The sequence below is a fragment of the Mixophyes fleayi genome, chromosome 9, assembly GCF_038048845.1.
Source record: "Mixophyes fleayi isolate aMixFle1 chromosome 9, aMixFle1.hap1, whole genome shotgun sequence".
Taxonomy (NCBI): domain Eukaryota; kingdom Metazoa; phylum Chordata; class Amphibia; order Anura; family Limnodynastidae; genus Mixophyes; species Mixophyes fleayi.
The window spans coordinates 110,350,782-110,377,806 of record NC_134410.1 but is presented as its reverse complement, the minus strand read 5'-3'; the positions used below and the strand labels follow the sequence as shown (position 1 = coordinate 110,377,806).

Genomic DNA, 27,025 nt, shown 5'->3' with positions numbered 1-27,025 from the left:
AATCTGTTCAACTAATGTCACCTGTTAATAATATAGGCATCAATGAGAAAAAAAAATTAAAAAAGTTTTTCTCCCCATGAAATACATTTATTAGGATGTTATGAATGTCTACGATACATAAAATAAATTTTTACAGTTGTTCCTGATTGCAAACACATGTCCTAGCATACATACACATGTCCTAGCATACATACATGCCATCATCACTAGTAATCGACACTTAGACCAGACCTGTAACTGGAGCAAGAGAGATGGCTGAAAAACAAGTACCAGAGAGCTGCCCAGAGCTTGAATTGGACGCTGGTGTGTGTGCTCGGGTTTGGCATGCCCTTACTGTACACTGATTACGGGCATACACCCCTTCCCCGCCATGTACCCTCCCTGAAATCGTAGGCTGTAGTAAATGTCTTTTGCACTTGAAGATGGATTGAATGTAGCTGCGTTCTGTGTCGTAAGGTCCGATTCTGGACATGAGCAGAATGATTTTGCAGATTGTACGCACAAAATAGCCGTTTAGGGCCATTAATGAATGAGGCCCTCTATGTGTCTGGATAGCGCAAAAGGCATCCAATTAAAAGCACTTTTACATCCCCATAGTCGCTGAAACCTTAATGACACATATTGGTCTAGCTCACAAATTTTCTGACTCCACTGTTTGTAGATGTGACGTACACATTAAACCAAGCATCTAAGACTATGTTAAGAAGTCTTCTTACCTCGAGTTTGGGGTACAGCTCGAATCTCATTCACATCGGGTTCACAGTTGGGTCGATGGACTTCCACCATCACAAAATGCTGACTTGTGTGAGGGTCTGTTGTTTCTGGGTGCGAGGGAGAAGGGGGGTGAAGAGAGCTTTCTACCACAGGCTTTAATCGAGTGGGTGACTGCACTCTTGGGAAGGGCATCATTGGAAGCTGCGAAACCAAAGCCAGCTGGGCTGCAGGACATACAGGAGTCTGATTTTTGGGAGAGACGGTGGCATATATCGCCTGGTTCTGGTTCTGTGATTGAGGAGAGGATGGGGGTGTACTGAGAGGCGGTAGAGGAGGGCTTGGTGTTGGAGGTGATGTAAGAGGTGGAAGCGGTGGACTGTAATGAGGTGGAGCAGTGAAGAAGAGCCCAGACTGGGATGATCCAGAGGACGGACGCTTGGCTCGTTCCCCGCTCTTTCGCCGAAACACTGCCGGTGACTCTTCTTTCGGCAGAGGAGGCGGTGGCCTGTACACTGGAGGCTCCTCTAGGAGTGAGTTGACATCATCCTGCAAATATTTTAAAAAAGGTTTACTATGTACCCTAAATGTTAGTGTTTAGCCCCTATACACCTTGTTATTCAGCCAAATTCTGCTTTGCCTGAAGCCACACTAAAACTTTCTATCCAGAAAACAGAGTAAACTATAGGAGCCTTAGAAGTGTGTATATATTGTGGTTATGTATTAGTGGCATTGTACATAAGTAGTATACCAATAAGGTGAAGGCTGACAATGGCAGGACAAGAATACACTCCTTTATGTCTGACATCCACTGGTGGTCTCTCTGTTCTGTTGGTTCACCAACTGCAGCAGATAATTAATTAACTCAATTACAAAAGTGTACCGAGTTCCAAGAGACTATGGCAATCTTCATTAATGCAGAGAATGGTTTTCCAAAGCTATAACCAATCTCAGTTTGTCTTCTGGCTCGTTATGGCTATGTCCACTGATTGCCAAATTCTGGTCTGATGAAGTCATGTCTCTGAACAGCATCCTGTCTGTAATCATCTTTATTGACCATATCTGCTTGGATTGACAGATGTAGGCCAAGGAGATCTTGGGTAATTAATTGCTCTATGTTGGATGTACCCATTCCAATCCACTAATAGTCCTTAGAAAACAATAACAAATGATATGTTTACTTTTGAGAAAATCCTTTATAAATGCCTGGATACATTTCAGAAAATTTGAGGAAACTAGTGTGAATCCCCCAATTACTACTAAGCATGACAAATAGTTTACTTTGACTCTTGCTCGTATTCTAGCAGATTGCCCACTATGGGGTATATTTACTAATCTGTGGGTTTGAAAAAGTGGAGATGTTGCCTATAGCAACCCAATAGATTATAGCTGTCATTTTATAGAATGTACTAAATAAATGCTGACTAGAATCTGATTGGTTGCTATAGGCAACATCTCCACTTTTTCAAACCTACAGTTTAGTAAATATACCCCTAAGACTTGGCTCTCCTCAGTGTCACATTGCGATGCTTATGCCATGAATCACACCAATGGTGATCTGCTGACATAATCCAAATGTATCATTAATCACCTTCCCGTAATTGAAATGTATTATTATTGCATTTATAGGCAAAAAAGAGTGAGCAAAAATATTTCTAATGCATCATAATCATATCAACGACAAGCAAAACCTACCTGGTTGGTTGTTGCCCGTGTTAATTTATCATTAAAAGCCTAAAGCTTTAGAAGCTGTCAGATTGTACCAGGACAAACCATGATGTGATAGAAGGGGTGCAATGCAATTTTTTTTTGCATGCAGGGAATATACTGCCTGCTTCTGCATGTAGCACACATATACTGCTGCTGGTGGCAGTATAGCTCACTGGATTCTGGACTCTGAGACATTCACATCTTTATAAATATACAGCAATAGCAAACAAACAGCTTGATACTGTCGTACTGTACATATGGCCACAAAGCAGACTCTATTCTGGATAATAATCTGATCAAAATAAGATTGTATTTATTTCTTCTAGTTCACAACCAGACATGTTTATTCTAAAATAAAATATACATTTTCTTTTTTAATCGGTAATAGTCCAAATGGGAAAACATAAAGCAAACCTGAAAAATCCCCATAAAAAATTACCCATCCGCAGACTACGAATGAAGTGGAATCTTCAAAGCTGCGAGTTCCTGTTACTCCCCATCACCACGTTTTTATTTTAGGCTATCTGCATTCAATATACAGTCCTCAAGTTTCCAAACTGTGCACAAGCATTAGAGCGCCTCTCAAACACTAGATTACGCCTGCATTGCTCCCCAACAAAGACAAACAAAATCAAAATTGTTTTCAAAGTAATAATTTTTTCTTGTCAATTCAAAGTGTGAAATGTAAACCTGACTATTGACTTGCCCAGATGAAATCTGGCCACATATGTTATAATATTTACATCCAGTAGAAATTCAAAGTTGTAGGTTTACCGTGCATGGACTATAGTCTGGTAAACACAAATCAGGAGGCTTGTGATGATCGTCGAACTTGGAAGTGACGGTTCAGAGGATGCTCCGAAACCAATCAAGTTGCAGCGTGTATGGCCACATTAATTATCATGCTGGCCAGCATGACGCCTTTGCTATACTTTGCATACAAAATGGTTTGTCTGCTGAAATGGGACTATTATTATAGCTGCTTGTGAGAAAGACGATTGGCCTGTCCACAAGCAGCCCAGATTAATAGGGAGATCATATATAATGCAGGGCCTTTCATTTGTAGAGATGAGCAATTGGCCCTTGGGGTAGAGAGGCTCATTTCGGATGTGCTGATACTATTTTTAGTACTGTCCCTTGTGGCTTCCTCTAAGAAATGACAAAACCTTCCTGAGGTTATCAGTGTAACCTGTCTTCACGCTGTCTTTGATGTGTGTTTGCCATTAAAAATGTATGACACCGAGCGTGTCAATAACTAGCAGGGATCGCTATAATTATCTCACAGACAATTATACTGACCAGAGAGATATCAGGGAGAGTTGTCCGAGTGAGGCTGCCAGAGTCTGTACTACCCTCAGGGTCTGCGCCATTCTGGTGGAGGTACAGGGGAAACAGTTAGTACAAAACTAGAAATTATTCAGGATAAACCATAATAACACACTGTTTAATGATATAACTGACATCTTAAAACACACTCACTGATTTTGATTTTCATCCTAACAAAAAAAAGACTATATAATACATTGTATTGTGACAGAGTCACTGGTTTGAATGGCAGGTATTCATGTCCCAGGCTGTCTGACTTGCATGCTTTTAAACCCAGGGAGATTGCTCTGTATAGGAAGCAGCATCCCAAAAAGTGTGTTCGGCTTCAGGAAAAGCTGTTAAGGGTCTCTGGTGTTTTGTATGGAGAGAGTAGGGTGGGCTCCATGCAAAAGGCCCAGTCCGGGTCTTCTGGTCGTCGGGCTGACAGTAGACTAATTAGGAGCTGCACCTGAGTGATGGCTGTAAAGGGCTGCAGCTCTCTCTCAATCTCGCTCTCAGACCTGGGGAGGAGGTTGGTTGCCTCCTGAGAAACTCTGCTGTGGTGAGCAATAAGATGTGTATATGATTTGTGTGTGGGACACAAGGTTCCACACTTCAGAGAAGGCGTTGGAGAATATTTAAGTAAGTGCCGGACAGGCAAGGTTTTTATTTATGCTTTGTTTAACTTGATTATGCTAATAAAACTGGTTGAGGTCAGTTAAACCGAAAACCCTGCATTCAAGTAACTTATTGCTGCTGTTTGTCGCCATCTTCCCCGGGAGATGGTACCTATTCCCCCTCACACGGTCACAGTATATAATAAAGTTCCCTTATGGAAGTGTAATACATGCAGACACCTAGTACTTTTCTATTTCCCCAAATAGGTTTCGTTGTCTGCCTAACACATTAATGGAACATGGTGTCTACCACCACTGGATAACCAGCCTTAAGGATATAACTAGACATGGAAAAGACTATTACCCTATTCATACACAAAAAAAGTAAATTGGTGACATCTGATCATAATGGTTTAATTACTGGGCAGTCCCAGAATATGTGATACATCATTTCTTTCTATCCCACAGTTCCTCCAATAGTCTAACCCTATTATTTAAGGTTCCAGACAATATGTAACACGGATGTTCAAAGAGGCATCTTTCTAATCCACTTTCATACCATTCCCTTGTATCACGTCAACTCACAGACAGAGAGTCTCCAATGAAACGCATAATGGGATCATATAGACTTGGATGTATGTCTGTGTTGTTTGAGTAAAATACACATTTCAGTACTGCACAAACTAGTGACTCTTGTGATAGCTGCTCTTGTAAGTTGCTTCCTTTCATCCAGGCCCATCCAACAGGCAGCACTCATCACAGATCCACTAAGTAACCACCATTTTGTCTCTACATAAATACAGACATAACCACAATGGGCCCGAGAGTAAAGCATAAAACAGGAGTAACATTTGCACCTGGGCAAAACCATGTTGCATTGGAGGGGGAGGTAAATTTCAAATGTGGGGACAAATTTATAGTTGGGGTAGGGCATGTCCTAGATCTACTTTAAATTTCAGTGCAATAATAAAGCTATCAAGTATTTGTGTGTTAGATGAAAAAACAGCCAGTATTTAACTTATGTGCAAAATAATAAACTAATTTGCACCCCTTGCATTGTAACATGGTTTGTCCCAGAGAACATTTACTCCTTTTTTGCCTTAATGACTCAGGCCCAATGTGTTATAAGTGAGGACAAGCTATTCAATCATGTTTACATATGTACGTGAAACTGAAAATAGCCAACAACTTTACAGCACATTGCTACATAACAAGGGCCTGCCTAAGCATATTAAAAAAAAGACCACTGGTTCTTAAGTTTTTAATACCATGTTTGTCAGCTGCACGTGAACTCTATAGTACAAGTGCCTCACAGTATAAATCATATATTTGTGTTATGATTGGTGATAGACTGGAATATCCTTTAACAGAGGTATAATAATAATTCTGTTGCACCATTTCATCTTGCTTCTATAAAAGTGTTCTAAAAAAAAGCTACATTAGCAAACACAGATCTGCTTGGAGGTGTGGCCTAGTGGAAGGGGTGTATCTGACCTTATAAGAGGGGTGGAATGATGTTATCGTAGGCTGGGTCGTATAAGGGGTAAAACCGAGGCTGGTACAAGCCACGATTTTGACTCAAACTTTGTAAAGCGGAAAAGAATACATCCATATCTAGAATTCCCCTGATCTAGTCATATATTAAGCAAAGCACATTTTTGCACTTAGTGTGCCTTTAAGCATACATACAACATCTAAAAAGAAGAAAATATGGGAATAATAATGATTGCATCCCTATCTGCTCAGGCCATGTCTCAATCCACTCACGGAGCATGATTCATCACGGCACGCATCAGCTGTTTTTGAGCATATCGTACGCAAAATCACTCTGCGCTGCTCAAAACTGGACCAAACTCCAGTAAACGCAGCCCTGTCTGCTCTGTCTTTGTACGCAAAGGACACTTATTACACCCTACGATTTTGGGGAGTGAACGGGGCTGGGAAGGGGTGTTTTGCCGTAGCCAATGTATAATAAGGGTGCGACAAACTCAAGAGCACGCAGCCACATCTGATTCTAGCTCTGGGCTTCACAATGTTACTTCTTTTTCTGCCGTATCTCTTGTTCCAGCTACAGGGCTAGTCTGAGTCCTGATCAGTAGTGATGACAGTCGTATACATGCTATAACATAGGTTTTCAATCAGGAGCAACTGTAAAAATGTATTTTAAGTTCAGTAGACATTAAGATCATCTTAATAAATGTATTTTGTAGAAAAATAACAAATATTTTTTTAAAAAATGTTTTTTTGTTTTACTGTTTTATCATCAATAATTATATTATTAGCAGGTGAAATTAATACAATCGTTTTTTTTCCTGTGTGTTCTTTTGAAAATGTATATTTCACATAGATATTGGACGTATCCTGCGGTGTCCTGTGTAGTAGACCAGAGCAGACCTACACCCGTATTCATCAGCGCGCGTATCTTCAGATCCGTTCTTTGTTGTATTCGGGAGTGCGCAGAGCCAATTTACGTGTGTTTTAAACCAAACGCAGTTTGCGCTCAGAATGCGTGCCTTGATGAATCAGGCCCACCCTGTTTAGTGGTGGACACTACTCAATCCAGTAAGCCACGTCTCATTCCGTGGCTTAGTGGGCAGCACGGTGGCTTAGTGGTTAGCACTCCTGTCTCACAACGCTGGGGTCATGAATTTGATTCCTGACCATGGCCTTATCTGTATGGAGTGTATATTCTCCCCGTGTTTGTGTGGGTTTGCTCTGGGCGCTCCGGTTTCCTACCACAAACCAAAAATATACTACTAGATTAATTGCCTGCTATCAAATTGACCCTAGTCTGTCTGTGTGTGTTAGGGGATTTAGACTGTAAGCTCCATTGGGCCAGGGACTGATGTGAATGAGTTCTCTGTACAGTGCTGTGGAATTAGTGCCACTATATATATATAAAGAAATAAATGATGATGATTCGATCACTGTTGTGGGTATGCTGTAAGATAATTTGCATCTACAAATCTTGTTAGGTGCATGCGTGTCTATGAATGCAAGAAAGGACCATGCTTTTCAATTTAAGTGACCTTCTTTGGCCATGTGAATTGTTGGCACATAAGTAGATAATACATTTAATTTATATTGATTTCATTTTCTTAAGTCTATCTTTGTATTCTGCAGTATTGTGTAATACAGTACTTACAATGGGGAAGAACAATCCTTCAGCAGAGGCTGAAATGCATTTTCCAGCATACTCTCAGATATTTTGCTATTTAATCTATTTCTCCTGAAAACCGCAAGTTACTGGCCGTATAATATTGTCACTTTTGGTAAGCTATTAAATGTTGTTCTTTTTTCCAATAACTGTATTGTATTCTGGGAATATGCTGTTTTAGTAATATAAATTCTAATCACTAGAGATTTGTGAGCAAAGATGTATCTCAATAAGACTAATCTACAAGGTACAGAAATGACGGAATCATACATTACATTTAAGTGCACCTAATTATTTGAAAAGTGTATTGTTAAGGTGCACAACCACTTCCTGGTCTTAGGAAACATAAAAGGGGGAGCTCCTACATTTGTGGGTATGGCATACTTGCCAACTATCCCGCATGTCCGGGAGACTCCCGCATTTTGCGAGAGTCTCACAGACTCCCGGGAGTGTGTGGCAATCTCCCGGATCTGCCCACTTCACTAGGAAGTGCCCCACTAGTAAGTACCCCACTTCCTAGTGAAGTGGGCAGAAATAGCGCCCAAACGCTGCGATTCCCAGTGAATTGCGGCCCCACCCCCGCTGTCAAATAACGCGGTTTGCGTCATGACATCACGGGGGCGGGTCCAAAATGATGCACGCCCACCTCCCATGACAGGCTCACGGAAACCAACTATTCAAAGTTGGTAAGTATGGGGTATGGTATACCTCCCAAATGTCCCGATATTAGCAAGACAATCACAATATTAGTGGCTTATCCAGCGACTCGCCTGGGAACATGTTTGTCCTACGGGTGAAAAAGTTGAGAGGTGCTTATCAGCTGTTGGTGTACACAATATTGTATGTGTGTTTGGCAGGAAGGGGAGGTGGCTTAAGGGCAGCCAGGGCTAGGCACATCCCCAGGGTTGTGCCCCCCCCCCCTCCCCATTGTGACATGGTCACACCCCTTGTCCTGATTCCAGGATTTCAAATGTTGGGAGGTATGGTTTGTAGATGTTTTGGGAAACTGTAAAAACGACAAAGTCCAGCCTGCTTCCACTTTAGGACCAACCTCTTAAATAATTTCAACTTTTTAGTTTTTTCCTAAAATATTGCTCGTTTTAGCCTCATGTCTTAAAGTAATCATGAGCGTCAGGGGACATCGGGACTATATATATTAGTTATAATAATTTTGGGTGTGTGACGCTTAGTATGGCATTGATATGTGTTTAGAAAGGAGCCTTCTCCACCCCCAACAGCTCAATAAAATAATCCAGTTCTGCAAAAGTGATTCTGTGCGTAGAAAAAAACATGTATTTTCCCAACTCCTCCCATCTAAACTTACCAACTATCTCATACCCACACTGCAGATTTGCATTTTTGCAACATCATAAATGGACCTTAGTAAAGAAAAGTATAACTTATTTATGTTCTCATTCTTCAATAAATCATATGGAAATATCTTATTTTTGCACAAAGAACCTAATTTTTCTGCATCTTTGCATTTATTAGCATAAGTCATACTTACCAACTTGACAAAGTTGGTTTCCGGGAGAGGTGGGCGTGATGGGGGCGGGGCCCCAAAATGTGCGTCATGTTGGACCCGCCCCATGACGTAATGACGCAAACGTGTCATTTGACAGCGGGGGGGAGGGGCCAAATGCCGCGATTCACCGGGAATCACGGCATTTGGGAGCTAATTCTGCCCACTTCACTAGGAAGTGGGCAGATCCGGGATATTGCCACACTCGTCCGGGAGACTCTCGCAAAATGCGGGAGTCTCCCGGACATTCCAGGAGAGTTGGCAAGTATGGCATAAGTGGGGACAGGCCTGGATATGATGAAAGGTCACATAGGCCAGGGGGCAGGGTTACATGGGTGACAATCTGCTCACTTTACCCAATTTTTTATTTTTTTATTTTGTACATTAATGATTTACTATGTGCCTATTAAAGATGACTTAGTTCTAAATTATTTCCATTTACACGTTTACATGTTTGGACCATGGATAACTGCAGCAATAGAGGCAGGGGCAGGGGCAGGGGCAGGTCTCCCCCCCCCCCTGCCCCAAGTCGGTCACTTGGGCTGGATTACTGGACCACCTGCATTTTTTTCCTTTAAAATGTTGCTAATAGGCTGCTCTAGTCGAGTCTTGCCCCCAGGCTCAAATTTATCAGCCCTTCCTAAATAGAGGGATGGGAAATGAGGCTGTAAGAATAACATAAGATATATATTTTGTCACCACTACATTAGGGACAGCACAGTGGCTTAGTGGTTAGCACTTCTGCCTCACAGCACTGGGGCCATGAGTTCAATTCCCGACCACGGCCTTATCTGTGTGGAGTTTGTATGTTCTCCCTGTGTTTGCGTGGGTTTCCTCCGGGTGCTCCGGTTTCCTCCCACACTCCACAAACATACTGGTAGATTAATTGGCTGCTATCAATATTGCCCCTAGTCTCTCTCTCTCTGTATGTGTCTGTGTGTATGTTAGGGAATTTAGACTGTAAGCTCCAATGGGGCAGGGACTAATGTGAGTGAGTTCTCTGTACAGCGCTGCGGAATCAGTGGCGCTATATAAATAAATGGTAATAATAATAAATAGGGACATTTTCTAGTAAAATATAAAACATAGGTTAAGAATGCATGTACCTAAATCTGTACGTGACATGGCAGAGTGTGAGGAGGGGCAAAAGCAGCATGGCAGAATGTTTTAAAGGGCAAAGGGAGCATGGCGAGTGTGATGAAGAGGGGCATTACTGTGGCATAATATGAAATGGGGGCATTATTGTGGCTTAATTTGAAATGGGGGCACTACTGTGTGGCATAACATGACACATTACTATTATTATCTCGATATTGGCAGCATAAAATAAGATATATTTTATACACACACGCACACCTGGGTTTGACTAGATAACTGACTCTTGATATAGATATCTATTTGTATACTTAAAACCGTCATTAGGGCAGAGAACCTTTTGTTAATTTATTTGAATCCCACCACTGGTTTCATCCCACCATAACAGTTACTGCATGCATACATGGTTGGCATTATACTCCAAAAATCAAATCCTATAACACAACCTTGCCAGCTTTCTGTTTAACTACATGACTGTCATCCTTGCGAAGATTCAAAGAACATCAAAGAGATACATTGGCAGAAGTAAAAAGGTCCAAAGCTGAAGGGTAGAAAAATCAATACAAAAATAAAGGTTTTATTATCTAATCTTAGTCCCACTAAAGATAACAATCTGGAACCAGACTGCAGATGCCAGCAACTTCCCTTCACTTTTAGCACACCAAACAAAATGTCCTTTTTACTGCACTTGGAAGGAATCTCACTTATTTCTCCCCTTTGAAGTTTCAATGCAGTTTATTTGCTCCCTGCAACTGGTGCCAGTACCCCATTGGTAGGATTAAGCCTGCACGCCCCTCACTGTCACATGATAAATGACAATCTTTTCTTCCAATAACTCAATTCCCCCCGAAGTACCGCTGGGTTAAAACTAATACCGTTATTATGATAGTTTTAACCCGGCTTTCTGCTCACAGCTCAGGGAGCTATCGTAATAACGGTAATAATGCGCAGGCCGCGTTACTTTTAACAGTAACGCGGGCAATTGAATATGCACCTATATGTTAATCGGGGACATTATAGGGCTCATGTATAGCTGGATGCATGTGTACCCCAACTGCACGCAGAAAAAGATGCACGCATCTAAAAGCGCATTTACCTGCATATGTTCAGTCAGACACATGTAAGATGCGTTCAGCTGTACATCACTAGCATTTACAGCAAGAGTAACAAGTATCTTTACTGGACAGGTGGATTGACAGCATTAATAGTAAACACTAAAGTCACATTACCCTATTTGTACAATATATAATAATGTAGTGGAGTGTCATATACACAAGAGAGAATATTGACTCCGCAACCAGCCGGTCAGAAGTGGCTCATTAGTGCGGCTTATTGTCGTCATCATCATGACTGAGCTCTCCAGCACCCACAATGACTTCTGATAGGAGTGTCTATGTCCAAGTCTACTTGAGTCACCATTAGGTGAACAAGGCCCCTTACTGTACTCACCCTACTCTTGCTCACCCCATCCTTCACCCATTTTACCATCACAATCATAAGGAAACATAATTATAAGCTGTGTACAGTGTGAGAAATGCGCATTTTACACAGAAAAAACAGACATAATTCTAATGTTGCGTGAGCCCCTATATGTGTGCTGGGATTGGACTTTAATGCAACCCTTGAGCGAATGTTCTCATGTTTTCTAATTGTCTACGCATGTATCAAGTATCAAGTCTTTCAATGTAAGATGTGGCCACAAGATGCCCTCACATAGACATATGAGGTTTGGCACAGATTAAAATAGAATGTCGATAAAACTGAGTACACACTACAGATTTATCAGCCGATTATCGGGCCAATCACATCATAGAAGACTGTTGATTTTTAAACCAAACTAAAAATCTTGTTCAACGATGACACAATGTCATTCCAATCCTGCAGTGTGAATGCACTCACAACCGGCAGTGTCCATAGATCTCTATGGAGTGTGCAGAATCACGATCTTTTCAGCCGATGGTTATGACAGATGAAGAGCACAGATCTGAAGGTAAATCTTGTAAAGCTGGTATAGTGTGTACACATGAACCGGCTGCTGATCGGGACTTTTTTTTTTTTTTCAGTCGTTTTCTTTATATCGCATCGGGAGAAATTTTCTGTAGTGTGTACACAGCCTAAGAGAATAGAGTTAGATAACAAATATCGTTGCTTACCCCCCACCATTTCACCCTCCTGAATCTAATTGTGACACATGTTTTACTCCATAATGTATTATACATTATATTTTCTTACTTATAAAATTGTAGGTTTGATTGAGGCTGTTTTTAGGACACAAGAGGGGTAAATGTATCAAACGGCAGTTTTCTTAAACCGCTGATTTGAGGTATTTTTACAGGCAGGTTTAAACCGCCTAATTTATTTAAGGCAAAACCACTGATTTCAGGGACCTGGGACAGTGGAGAGGAGCTCCTGGGCTCCCCTGGCATTGCCTGGGAGCGGTTGAGTTGTGGCTGCCGCATGGAGACAAGTAGGAGTGGGGGAGTCACATTAGGGGAAGAGCCCCTATATTGAGAAATAACCCTTTAGAGAAAAATAGTGGAAGACCCCAAAAGAGAAGGGGAGGTTGCTGCATGCAGGAGTGGCTGTATATACAGAGGAGAGTAGTCCCCAGTCCCAGAGAGAGGGTGGGGGTACCCTATATCACTAAAGACAACCCCAAGATAGAAAGGGGGACATTTTCATGGAAGAGACACTGGAGAGTGGGTTGCTGCAAGAGGCAGTGTAGCAGCAGTAGAGATGCCCAAGAGAGGTTGAAAGCATACTGGAGTGTCAGCCCCCAGTGTACAGGCATGGCCAAAAGTTTTGAGAATGACACAAGTATTGGTTTTCACACAGTTTGCTGCTTCAGTGTTTGTAGACCTTTTTGTCAGATGTTGCTATGGTATACTGAAGTAAAATTACAAGCATTTCATAAGTGTCAAAGGCTTTTATTGACAATTACATTAAGTTTATGCAAAAAGTCAATATTTGTAGTGTTGACCCATCTTTTTGAAGACCTCTGCAATTCGCCCTGGCAGCTGTCAATCAACTTCTGGGCCACATACTGACTGATGGCCGTCCATTCTTGCCTAATCAATGCTTGGGGGTAAATGTATCAAGCTGAGAGTTTTCTGGTGGGTTTGAAAAACTAATCAGATTCTAGCAATCATTTATTTAATACATTTTACAAAATGATAGCTAGAATCTGATTGGATGCTATAGGCAACATCTCCACTTTTCATACCCACCGGAAAACTCTCAGCTTGATACATTTACCCTTTGGAGTTTGTAAAATTTGTGGGTTTTCGTTTTTCCACCTGCCTCTTGATGATTGACTAGTAGTTCTCAATGGGATTAAGGTATGGGGAGCTTTTCCTGGCCATGGACCCAAAATTTTGATGTTTTAGTTATTGCTTTTGCCTTATGGCAAGGTGCTCCATCATGCTGGAAAAAGCATTGTTCATCACCAAACTGTTCTTGGATGGTTGAGAAAAGTGGCTCTTGGAGGATGCTTGGTACCATTCTTTATTCATGGCTGTGTTCTTAGGCAAAATTGTGAGAGAGCCCACTCCCTTGGCTGAGAAGCAACCTCACACATGAATGGTCTCAGAATGCTTTACTGTTGGCATGACACAGGACTGATGGTAGCGCTCACCTTTCCTTCTCCGGACAAGCTTTTGTCCAGATGCCCCAAACAATCTGAAAGGGGATTCAACAGAGAAAATTACTATACCCCAGTACTCAGCAGTCCAATACCTGTACCTTTTGCAGAATATCAGTCTGTCCCTAATGTGTTTCCTGGAGAGAAGTGATTTCTTTGCTGGCCTTTTTGACACCAGGCCATCCTCTAAAAGTCTTCGTTTCACAGTGCATGCAGATGCACGCACACCTGCCTGCTGTCATTCCTGAGCAATCTCTACTGGTGGTTACTCGATCCCGCAGCTGAATCAACTTTAGGAGACGGTCCTGACGCTTGCTGGATGTTCTTGGGTGCCCTGAAGCCTTTTTCACAACTATTAAACCTCTCTCTTTGAAGTTCTTGATGATCCAATAAATGCTTGATTTAGGTGCAATCTGTGAAAAGCAATAATGACTGCACAAGTTTCCTTGCATGTAACCATGGTTAACAGAGGAAGAACATTGATTTCAGGGACCATTCTCTTTTTAAACCTTCCAGTCTGTTATTCTAACTCAATCAGCATGACAGAGTGATCTCCAGCCTTGTCCTCGTCAACACACTCACCTGTGTTAACGACAGAATCACTGACCTGATGCCAGCTGGTCTGGAGTATATGCAAATTGCCATCATAAAATCTTAGGCAGCAGACTTTGTGAAAAATAATATTTGTGTCATTCTCAAAACTTTTGGCCATGACTGTAGAGAACACAGTGAAAAGTGTCAGAGCCCATAGAATTAAACATTCTGCAGAGGAGGGGAGAGCTGCAGATGAGAGTTACACAGCGTGTGTCAAAATTGCATTGATGAGAAGCTGCCTGCTCAAGGTAAATGTTTGCTTGTCAGCACGCATTTGAGTACCCCTGGTAGTGCACTGTGTTAAACATCTTGTAAAATGTCAACACATTGTGGATTGTCTAGGTAAATCCCATCTACACAGTAAAACAAAATGTTAACTTGAGTTAAAAGGAAACCTATCAAAAACCACATATCAGTAGCTATCTATTACATCATAGGAGACATAATTCAGCTGTTCTGCCAAATACTGATAATCCCTAGTTTACAGAGCATAGCAACTTTTTCAACTACAGGAGATAATTGATGTTCCAGCGATAATTCTGACAATAGTAAACAAATTCTACTTTTGATTTATGCAATGACAGTACTCCAAGTCTAGACACTAATTATGTAGCTCTTGAGCATCATGGGAAATGCAGTTCAGCAATAAGAGTTTAATGTACTGTGCAGCATGAACAAATATTTCATAAATCAGAATACCTAGTCTATGGTAATGCAATGCCACCAACAGCTAAGGAAAATGACCTTGGACTTGATCTTAAGGTAACCAAGCAGTGTAGTCAAGGAGTCGGAAGAGCCAGTAGATTATGTAGTTGTATAGGAAGAGATATCAGTAGCAAAAAAAAGAAGGTTAAACTGCAATCTGTCACTGGTAAGATCTCACCCAGTGATAGATTATAATAGGGGCTGACCGGGTGACCTCCATGGTCCCAAGGAAAGAGGGAGCCCACACCTCAGGCCCCATACGTCCTGGGGATCTGGCGTCTGTTTCTTTGATCTTTTTTCTGCTTTTTTCAATTGCTTGTTAACTCATATGAAGGGGGGGTGGGGTACTGGGGTCTGACCAGACCGAGCCCAATTATGTCATTCCTGGTTGGTGGCCGCTCCCCAGGCCACCTATTTAAAGTCCCGCTGCTCCCAGTGATCTGCCCCCTGTCTTGATCTACTCAACTCCTTCTCTGTCAGCCTAGTGTAAGGTGCAAGAGTGCATAGCCAGTCAGGGCTGGAAACTAATTTTCCCATCCTTCTTGATGTCCAGCTGGCTCTCCACTCCACTCCAGTTCTGCTCCATTCCTCTCCTTATTTGTTTCCCACTGTAATCTCTCATTACTCCTCCTCTCATGCTTCCCCCTATCCCTTCTACTCACTCCTCCTCTTCCCTCCTGCTCTGCTCTCTCCCAGGGAGGCACACAGAGGAGTCTGCTTGCCACAACATTCAAGCTCTCCAAAGCAGATAACTTTGGTGGTGTTGGGGGCATTAATGTACTGTAGTTGGGGTATTAATGTAACAGGGTTATTATTTTAACGTGGGAGGCATTCATGTTATGTAGTGGGCCTATTAATGTAATGTGGGATCCATTCTTGTTATGAACAACTGATGGAAGGCTATATTGTGTGGGTCTCTTATAATTAAATGTGGCAGCTATTAATGTAATGTGGGGTTAAAAAGGGCTAATAATATATTGTAAGGTCTAATGCAATTAGACCTTACAATGGGTTAATGGGAACTAACAATATATTGATATAGGTGATATGGTGATATGCTGATAAGGATATTACATTTCTAACACATTGGCCTTAGTTTCAGCTGTGTTTGTTATATCTCAAACCATATTTTCCAGAGTGGGTCATGTTTAGCATTGTTACACATAGGTGGTAGTTTGGGGCTCAGAAGCAGCCTGCATTTACATATCAAATGCTGTGAGCCACATCACACAAAGAGCCACAGCAAACAATGACTACTTCCTGGAGATAAATGGTATTTGTGATTTATAGTGTTGTAAAGATTATGAATTAATATTCTCCATCTCGTCTTGAGTTCGACAAAATGATTCTACCTTTGTCACATGTGATTCTCCGTGATCAGGCAATTGCCTGTTTTAAACCCAATCAGAGCGGCCAGGCAGCCCACTGAAAGAAGTAATCTATATCTGCCCCTGCCTCCGTGATTCTACCTTTGTTACATATACTCCTCCAGGATTCTACCCTTGTCAGATATGCTCCCCCATAATTCTACCCTTGTCACATGTGCCCCAAGCCCCCTCTCTCATTGTCACATATGATATAAGTGACAACTGCAATATGTAACAAGGGGAAAGTGGAAAGTGGTGGGGGTACGTGTGACATGGGGAGGATTAAATAATGTGCACATGGAGGGGTGGCTAATGTGTGACCAGGAGACAGATTAGTGCGGCAGGACCATGCCAGTCTCAAGTACATATAAAACATAGAGTATGGTATGCTAAATGACACCCCTGATGTGGCACCCCCTTGCAGTGTACCACATCATGTATGTATGACATGTATTCAGAAGTTGTATGATGGATCGGGGCCCATAGCGTATGTCCAGTCCAGGGCCCTAGAACAGTCCTGGAGGCCATATCTCAAAAAAAATGGCTACTAAAATGGTGCATGGCCTGCATAGCAACACTAATCAGGAAAGACAGAACATGTACAGCTTACAGAAGAGGAGGTACAGATGTGATATTAAAAAGATATTCCAGTATATTAAAAAGTATAAAAACAGCGCAGGAAGCAGTAATTAATAATAATAAGATTTCTAGAACAAGAGAAAAAAATTTCTAAAATGACATTAATAAAATATAAAAAAATTTAGAGAAGGGAACTGAAAAGCTGAACGAGCTGCATTACAAAACTTATCAGAAAGAAAGTCAAGAACTGAACATGTAGAGCTTAGAGGAGAAAAGGAACCGAGGTGATAAGATAGAAACATTCAAATGGATCAAAGATATTATTAGAGTTCAGGAAGAAGTGTCTTAAAAAATCAGAAGATTTCTACTGATAGATCCACGGAAGAATCTCCCAGCGGCTGTGGTGGGGATTCAATCAGTAAAATAATTCAAAAATGCATCGGACAAACATACAGCTATTGTTAAGATTTACTAAAACTTCTAAAAAAGGGATAGTGGGGGTGTTGTCTGTAGCAACCAATCAGATTCTAGCTATCATTTTCTAGAATGTACTGGATAAATGATAAATAATAGCTAGAATCTAATTGGTTGCTATGGGCACTTTTACTTTTTAGAAGCTTTAGTAAATCTACCCCCAGGGGCGCACGCAGGATTTTTAAGGGGGGGTTTCCCCCCACCCAAAAAAAAAAAAAGCGAGAGAGCTGCTCCGTTTCGGCAACACTGTACTATACAGCAGCCGCGGTGCTGTATACAATACAGCACCGCCGCGAATGTTTCTTTGACAGCGCCGCGGCTGCTGTATAGTACAGTGCCGCTATGTGGGGGGACTTCTTTAGTGGAGGGGAGGGGTTTCTGGAGACACAGATACCCCCCCCCCTGCGTGCGCCCCTGCTAATTTCTAAATTATGAAATACACACACAAAAAAAGTGCATATTGGATACGTCTACAAGTGACTTTTTGCCATCAATTATTGCGTTTCTATGTTTACATAAAGAGGTGTAACCCGTGAGCTGTCAGATGTGTCCCCAACACTGGACCTCGCATAGTTAACCACCTAGCTTAGTCTGCAAAGTTTACAAGCTGTTACACCAGCAACATCCCTTGGCACAAACAGCAGCAGATTACCACTTGAAATTCGAATGATGCTTGTGGAGCACAGCACTGGAAATTGCGTATACATGATAAAACGAACTGATTAATGCAAGAAGGCATTTTGCAAAATTTATGCTAATAAACATAAGCAGCTGTTTGTCTTACATGGAAATGTCATTGTAATGTCAGAAGCGTAGAGAAAACAAGAGAGGGGAGGGGTAAAGGAGAGGATCAAAGGAAAAGAAAAAAAGAGTTGGTAAAAATATGCTACAGGAGACAGAAGAGGAAAGCATAAGAAAGTGAATAAATAACAGAAAAGGAGTATAGAGCATTATAATCTCAATGATCTATAAATGTAACACGTAAAAAGAATCTACTGTGCGTTCAACCCTGAAGGGCTGCCTAACCAAACTGCTGTTCAGTGCAACCCTGCACAATTGATTCACTTCATAGGTTGTTAATTGAAAACTATAATTTTAAGATTTATCTAACAGAGTGTAATAAATGTGGTGAAGTTATATAAATGTGATATGTAATATCAATAACAGCATTCAACACAGATTTCAGGGGGACAGACATTTGTCAGGCAAGCCAGAGAGAGAATTGCAATAATCAAGATGGGAGATGATAAGAGCATGGATGATTTTCTTGGTGGCATCCAGGGAGAGGAAAGGGCGAATCTTGGCAATGTAGCAAAGATGGAGATGATAGCAGGTGGCAAGGGACTGGATATGGGTAGTGAAAGTGAGGTCGAAGTCAATGATGATCCCCAGGCAGCATGCGTGGGGAACAGGGGAGAGGGCCACACCATTAACCTTAAGGAAGATCAGAAGAGGTGATGCGACCCTAGCTGGTGGAAAAGTGATAAGCTCAGTTTTGGATATGTAGAGCTTGAGGCCTTCCGTGTTGAGATGGCAGAGAGGCAGTCGGAGAGGAGGGAAGGAGAGAAATCAGGAGAGGAAAGGTAGATTGGAGTGTCAACGGCATAGAGATGATACTGGAGGTCAAAGGAGTGGATGAGTTGACCAAGGGAGGAGATGTAAAGAGAGAAAAGTATTGAGCCAAAAACAGAACCTTGGGGAACCCCAACAAAGAGGGGGACAGGAGGGATACTATAGGAAGAAACACTAATAGAACAATCATAGAGGTAGGAGGTAAACCAGGAAAGGACAGTGCCACGAAGGCCAAGGGACTGAAGGGTGTCAAGGAGGAGAAGATGGTCAACTGTGTTAAAAGCGGCAGAGAGGTCAAGGAGCAAAAGCCGGGAGAAGTGGCCCTTTGACTTAGCCAAGATTATATTATTAATCACCTTGGTTGGGGCAGTCTCGGTGGAGCAGAGAGAGCTGAAGCCTGAGTATAAGTGATCAAGGAGGGAGTGTAGATTGAGAAAGTGTGTTAAATTGTTGTAGACTCGCTATTCAAGAAGATTGGAAAGGAATGGGAGTAGGGCTATGGGGCGGTAGCTGGAGAGAGAGACAGGGTCCAGAGATGGCTTCTTGACAACGGGCAGGATGAGCGCATGTTTGAAGGCAGAGGGCAAGATAACCATAGATAGATTTAAAAGGTGAGCTAGGTGGCTGCATGTGTGAGAGGAGAGAGTGGAGGAGGCAGGAAATGTGACAGAACAGAGATAAAAGAAGTATTCGTATACAGAGGCACTCTGATTCCTGGCCACTTAGATATACATGTAACCAAATTACTGATAATGTTACAACTTATGAACTTTATTACATTCCTTTAAAACAATGTTTCCCATTCCATGCCCGTTTATATATCAAACAACAATATTGTTGAATTAAAATATAATAATCGTGAAAAAAAGAAAAAATAGAAGTGCTTTCTAAAATCAAATCTTAATTATAAAATTATGTTATTGCATTCTTGCATCTTATTTCATTCTATATTGACTTTGTAAATTGCATCAAAAAGATCCTATATAATAATAAATTGGATAAGTTATAAATAGATCTAGTAATAACATTTTATCTCATTAATACTAATGTCCAGAGAGTTCATTCTGGGTCAAATATATTGCAATAATTTCATGAATATGGAGTACATACTGTTAATTTTTTATTTATAGCCCTGTTAAATACTGCATTAGTAATTGACTGAAGTCCAGATTCTTCAAGACAATATATGTTGCAGCGAGTTTCCTCTCATTCATTAGATAATCAACATATAGGGCATATTCAATTAGGTGTGGGCATCGCGGCTACTCGCAGAACGGCCTGCGGATGTAATCCGTGGCACCACATAACGCGGATTTTCCTTTGCAACTCTATGGGGTACGAAGGAAAATCCGCATTATTGCGGTACAGTATTACCCTCTGTAATGCGCACTCCGCACGTTACCGCGATGCCCGCACCTAATTGAATATACCCTATAATATGTTGGCTATTTTCTTTATAAAAATCCAATGTATTAGGAACAACGCATCTTGCAACAGGTTTTCTCTATTCATTAGGGTATTAGTGTAGGGTATATAGTGTTTAATGTGCATCATATGTTCCCTTCATAGAAAATCTTTATTTCATTAACACTGAGAAGAGAGGGTGCAAGGACCAAGTATACTGACCTCCATAACATCCAGAAGCCAGAGCAGACGTTCCTAAAAGAGATGGATAGTTTGAGACAATATGTTTGAGAGAAATCCATAAATACTTTAGACCCTGTCGTTCTGCAGCGCTAGCAAGTGAATGACCCCAGGACCACAATAACAAACGATGGCTTCATTTTACGAAGACTATAATTGTGCTATATGTGCCTGTAAAATGAAATCATCGAGCTTGTAGAATACACACAACTTATTTCTATATAATACAGGTCAGGTGACTGTTTAACATCCAAGCACAAGTCTTAATACTATACTTAGAATTCTATAGGAAAATAAGACTCTATTAATGACCCACTTCTCCTGGATGGATTTACAATCTGCTGATGGAACAAGTGCCACAGACTGGGCTTCTGTATGACTGCCAAATGTTGGACGATTGATGAAGTGTTTTTCACCCAGTAGGAGAAAACAACATTGCAGCTTGTTTTTTTATGTATTAATTTAAATTAGACAGGTCCAGAGAGTGATTGTCCTGAATGTATCCCTGCTCTGTGCATGTGAGTAGCTGGGCACTGTTTAGGCAGAGAGAACGGCAATAAAACGGCATGTTAGGTGCAGTGCACTTACCCGGGCAGCGCTGGAGGTACTGCCAGTCTGGTGGCTGTCTGTGGATGAGGCGCTTGGACTCTGGGAGAGGACAGAGATGGTGTCTCCCGAACGATGACGAGACTTCATGGACTCAATCTCTCTTTTCAGCACCATGTTATCAAACACAGCCAAGTCGTGCGGATAAATCTGGGGTCGCAACTCGGACAAGAGGGCAAACTGAAACAGGCGAAAGTTTTATGTACATTACAAGCCGTATCACACTTTATCACATGCTCTCACGTATTGCTGCAGTAACCCTCTCCCAGATCTAGGGGTAAATATATCAAGCTTAGAGTATTCCGGTGGGTTTGAAAAACCAATCAGATTGGAGCTATCATTTATTTAGTACATTCTACAAAATGACAGCTAGAATCTGATTGGTTGCTATAGGCAACATCTCCACTTTTCAAACCCGTCGGAAAACTCTGAGCTTGATTCATTTACCCCCTAGTGTCACTAGATATGTCTGAGCCTATAATAAAATTGTAATGGGCCCTCTATGCACCATCATACAGTCATACCCACCATGATGTGTGCTCCATCTCCAATCACTATCCAATAGGGATGAGCAGTAATTGCACTAGCAGCAATCTGTCACATTAGTCTGAATTATATATACTGACATTATTATATACAGGCATTAGATCCCCATTATTTTCCAGCCATACAACTGCCAAGATAAACTTGTTATGAAGCCAAATTTACTTTGTACATTAAGGTGCATGTTTCCTTTGTGATAGAGCCATGTGTACGACTGGGTCCCATCGCGGGCACATGGACAACAGTTATGTCATTGAGAGAGGTAACACGCAGCATTCATCATATATGGAAGGTAAAGTGGAATATTGTCATGGTTGGCGGGGAGGCTCCATCTGTGCTTTTTAAAAAAAAAACAAATCAAAATCTAAAACAATTCTATATATTGTATTTCTAGTTAACGGTAGAGATTAGTTTCAAAATTTCGCAAAGTTGTGTATTATTTCTGAAGCTAACAATAAATGGGCAGCTTTTAATGGGACCTTTGAGCACAAGCCTAATATTGTCAATGTCTATTGAAGCAGATTGGAGGGATCAGTTAGGGTGGCAGCTTCTGTCCCAGACATCTGCCAGCAGATTATTGGAACCACAATGCCTGTAATTACCACCTGCCCAAAGCCAGGGATTAGCGGTGTACCTGTTATCATCAAATACCTGGAGCCAGGAACTAGTGGTTACCTGTTATCATCAAATACCTGGAGCCAGGAACTAGTGGTTGGTTACCTGTTATCATCAAATACCTGGAGCCAGGAACTAGTGGTTACCTGTTATCATAAAATACCTGGAGCCAGGAACTAGTGGTTACCTGTTATCTTCAAATACCTGGAACCAGGAGCTAGCCGTGTACCTGTTATCATCAAATACCTGGAGCCAGGAACTAGTGGTTGGTTACCTGTTATCATCAAATACCTGGAGCCAGGAACTAGTGGTTACCTGTTATCATAAAATACCTGGAGCCAGGAACTAGTGGTTACCTGTTATCTTCAAATACCTGGAACCAGGAGCTAGCCGTGTACCTGTTATCATCAAATACCTAGAGCCAGGAACTAGTGATGTACCTGTTATCATCTAATACCTGGAGCCAGGAACTAGCTGTGTACCTGTTATCATCTTATTCCTGGAGCCAGGAACTAGCTGTGTACCTGTTATCATCAAATACCTGGAGCCAGGAACTAGCTGTGTACCTGTTATCATCTAATACCTCGAGCCAGGAACTAGCTGTGTACCTATTATCATCTTATTCCTGGAGCCAGGAACTAGCTGTGTACCTGTTATCATCAAATACCTGGAGCCAGGAACTAGCTGTGTACCTGTTATCATCAAATACCTGGAGCCAGGAAATAGCGGTGTACCTGTTATCATCAAATACCTAGAGCCAGGAACTAGCGGTGTACCTGTTATCATCTAATACCTGGAGCCAGGAACTAGCTGTGTACCTGTTATCATCAAATACCTGGAGCCAGGAACTAGCTGTGTACCTGTTATCATCAAATACCTGGAGCCAGGAACTAGCTGTGTACCTGTTATCATCAAATACCTGGAGCCAGGAACTAGCTGTGTACCTGTTATCATCAAATACCTAGAGCCAGGAACTAGCCGTGTACCTGTTATCATCAAATACCTGGAGCCAGGAACTAGCTGTGTACCTGTTATCATCAAATACCTAGAGCCAGGAACTAGTGATGTACCTGTTATCATCTAATACCTGGAGCCAGGAACTAGCTGTGTACCTGTTATCATCTTATTCCTGGAGCCAGGAACTAGCTGTGTACCTGTTATCATCAAATACCTGGAGCCAGGAACTAGCTGTGTACCTGTTATCATCAAATACCTGGAGCCAGGAAATAGCGGTGTACCTGTTATCATCAAATACCTAGAGCCAGGAACTAGCCGTGTACCTGTTATCATCAAATACCTGGAGCCAGGAACTAGCTGTGTACCTGTTATCATCAAATACCTGGAGCCAGGAACTTACACACTCCCTGCATCCATGAATATGTAACCTTACAAGAGCACCAATTGTTATTCCCCTACTTTATGTATCAAGTGGACCCAACAACACTTAGATTGCAAGCTCTGTTTCATGTCAGGGTTTGCCATTTCTTTATATCATGATGCCCTGAATGTATAACGCTGCATAATATGTTGGAGCTTTAATATTATATTTAATAATAACAACCACATTCCACAGCAAAACTGTGCACCTACACATATCACTCCATTCCCTAGAGCAACTACACTTTACCCGACAGTTCCCCCGTACCTTGGCTTGAGTGTTAAGAAGCTCAAACATAGCTATAATGAAGGCATGCACTGGGATGTGGCTCTCCTTGTACTGCTGGAGGTAGTAGGACATGGTGCTTCTCTCAGGTTCAGTCAGGAGCAAACGTGCTCTCTCCTCTAGCAGGGCCAGAGTCTGGTTTCCCAGACTGCTCAGCGTGACTTGTGATCCTGCTGGTCCTCTGTAGAAGACTGGCTGTGTGAGACACAGACATGATAAACAATCACGTGTCAGCCGTACATCAGCTGCAGTTCAGGCAGTATATTATTTTGGACCAGAGAGATTATTTGTTTCAGTTATAAAACAACATGAAAAAGCACAAACTGGTAGTCAGTACTTGTATCTCACTGGGTAATGTAATCCAATGCTCTAGATGGCTTTCTGGGTAACACTGTCATGTTTGTTTAACTACATGCTCATAAGCAAGGTCCAATTATTGTTATTATAAAAGAGAATAATAATAATGATAATATCAGTAATAAATAATAATAATATTCTGCAGCATCTCATGAGCAGATAACAGATTATGACCAATGAACTTTCAGGAAAATGTTAAAACCCCTATGTATTTAATGTATCATTCAGTAGCTGCTGTGATTACAATCTGAGCTAGACAACATTTGGGTCATCTATAAAGCTGACCGATGGATTGATAGTGACTGCAGAACACATTTATACCAGAGATGCTCATTTAAAGACTCCAGGGGCTATATATACTAAACTGTGGGTTTGACAAAGTGGAGATGTTGTCTATAGCAACCAATCAGAGTCTAGCTGTTATTTGGTAGAATGTCCTAAATAAATGATAACTAGAACGTGATTGGTTGCTATAGGCAACATCTCCACTTTTTCAAACACGCAGTTTGATCAATTTACCCCCAGGACCCCTGGTTTGTCCAATCAAGACTGGGCTACGTGCTCAGGGGCAGGCTGGGCCGGGGGCAGGGGGCATATATATATATATATATATATATATATATATATATACACACACACATGTTGTTCATAAAAATAAAGGGATTAAAAAAAAAACAATACTCCACGACCAGCATCACATTTACTTGATAAGGATCTGTTATACAATTTAATAAATAAAAAGAACAGTTCAATTATATGATTTAATTGTTATCCAGCATTTTAGTCATGTTGCATCTAGGCCCCGATGTGTATATTTCTTCCCTGGGGTGTTATTTGTATCCTTGGTTATAATCATTACTATAAATGTTATATTCCCAGTAACAGACTTAGGGTAGATTAAGTGTAAGTCTGCGGACCAGTGCAGTAATAACACGTTTCTATGGAAGAACTAAAGTGTTATTTCATCAAACATTCAGACTTACCTTTGTAGTGGGTTCTGTTGCAGTGTTTCCAAGGATCCTATGGAGAGAAAGAAAATCATCTTGATCCCAGTGTGTCTGTATTCTGCCCCGTGTACAACAGGCAAATCCTACTTCTTACAGCAGAGCAAAGGAAGCATTTCCCCTAGGTTCCAGAGGCTTACCGTGGATACAGAGGTGGCTTTGGGTTAGATATCTGATAGTGAAATAATAACCCTGGGAGGACATTGGTAACAACTGTCGACATTGTATGTTTGTACTTGAAAGATTCTTGTGACCTTGAGAGGTCATTTTACCTCTTTCATAAAACAATACACAGTAAACTACTAGAGACTAATAAGCATCTACAACAGAGTGATTGTCGTATGCTCTCTCTAATAAAAGATCAGACTAAAGTGGTACTTTGAATAATTATATCTATGCACAAGGGTTTTCTTTACCTGCAAAATGATCAGTGTAATCCGTTGCAATTTGTATAGTTTTTGGAGATCTGTCTAATCCTCTAAAATGTGCAAGTATAGATGGCTCGTGATCTTAACATACCATTCCTAATTAACTTTTAAGTGCATATTCGCCTGAACAATCTGAAGGTAAATTTATCAAGCTGCGGGTTTGAAAAGGTGGACATGTTGCCTATAGCAACCAATCACGTTCTAGTTATCATTTATTTAGTACATTCTACAAAATGACAGCTAGAATCTGATTGGTTGCTATAGGCAACATCTCCACTTTTTCAAACCCGCAGCTTGATAAATTTATCCCATGGAGTCATTTTTGTGGGCTAAACCGATATTCTGGAAAATACAGCCGATCAATTCATTAGGAATTAGTGACATTACTGAGAATTCACCCTAATAATTCACTAGGAACCAGTGTCATATCTTACAAGGCTCATCAATTCACTAACAACAAGTGACATCACTGAGAATGCAGTCTATTCATTTATTAGGAACCAGTGACATCACTGAGCAGGCATCCAATCAATTCACTGGGAAACAGTGACATCACTGAGCAGGTATCCTATGAAATCACTAGGAACGAGTACCATCACTTAGAATGCAGCTTGCCTGTTATGATGAGTTCATTGCAAAGGGATGTCAGAGACATGATTATGTTTCTTCTCTCCTGGGGAATGTAATGCGTGCTACACTACTGTGTTTATAAACTTGTCTGCATAATTGGAACATAGGCCTACTCCAACTCACCATGGTATCAGTAGTCACACTGAGCGCATTGTAAGAAATGTGTTTTATTTAGCTGAATCATTTAATGGGCTTGCTGAGAAAAAAAGATGAACATTTGAGAGACTGGTTGTCTTTCTGGAAGATTGCAATCTAGAGCAGAATTTATCCTTTACAAGGCAATTGAATTGGAATGTCAGTACATGCGAATTAAAGCACAAAGCCAAACCAAGAATTCCAGATAGTACATATTCCCCAAGCATGTTTAAATTGCTCTACTGTATTAGCCTCTACCACCTCTGATGGGAGGTTATTCTACTTATCCACTTCCCTATCTGTGAAGTAATATTTCCTCACATTTCCTCTGAACCTACTTCCCCCCAGTGTC

At 41.3% G+C, this 27,025-nt stretch overlaps 1 protein-coding gene across 5 annotated transcripts in view; it reads right to left on the bottom strand.

Annotated features, from left to right (window-relative positions):
- Positions 1-27,025, bottom strand: part of WHRN (whirlin) — a 112,607-nt gene that overhangs the window by 4,662 nt on the left and 80,920 nt on the right. For all 5 annotated transcript variants that reach the window (XM_075184882.1, XM_075184883.1, XM_075184878.1 and 2 more), the window contains 6 exons: positions 25,460-25,496; positions 24,102-24,314; positions 21,281-21,478; positions 20,675-20,707; positions 3,721-3,792; positions 717-1,260 (listed from right to left, as the gene is read on the bottom strand). In XM_075184882.1, coding sequence (XP_075040983.1) covers positions 717-1,260; positions 3,721-3,792; positions 20,675-20,707; positions 21,281-21,478; positions 24,102-24,314; positions 25,460-25,496 — 1,097 coding nt within the window. The remainder of the gene's footprint in view (positions 1-716; positions 1,261-3,720; positions 3,793-20,674; positions 20,708-21,280; positions 21,479-24,101; positions 24,315-25,459; positions 25,497-27,025) is intronic.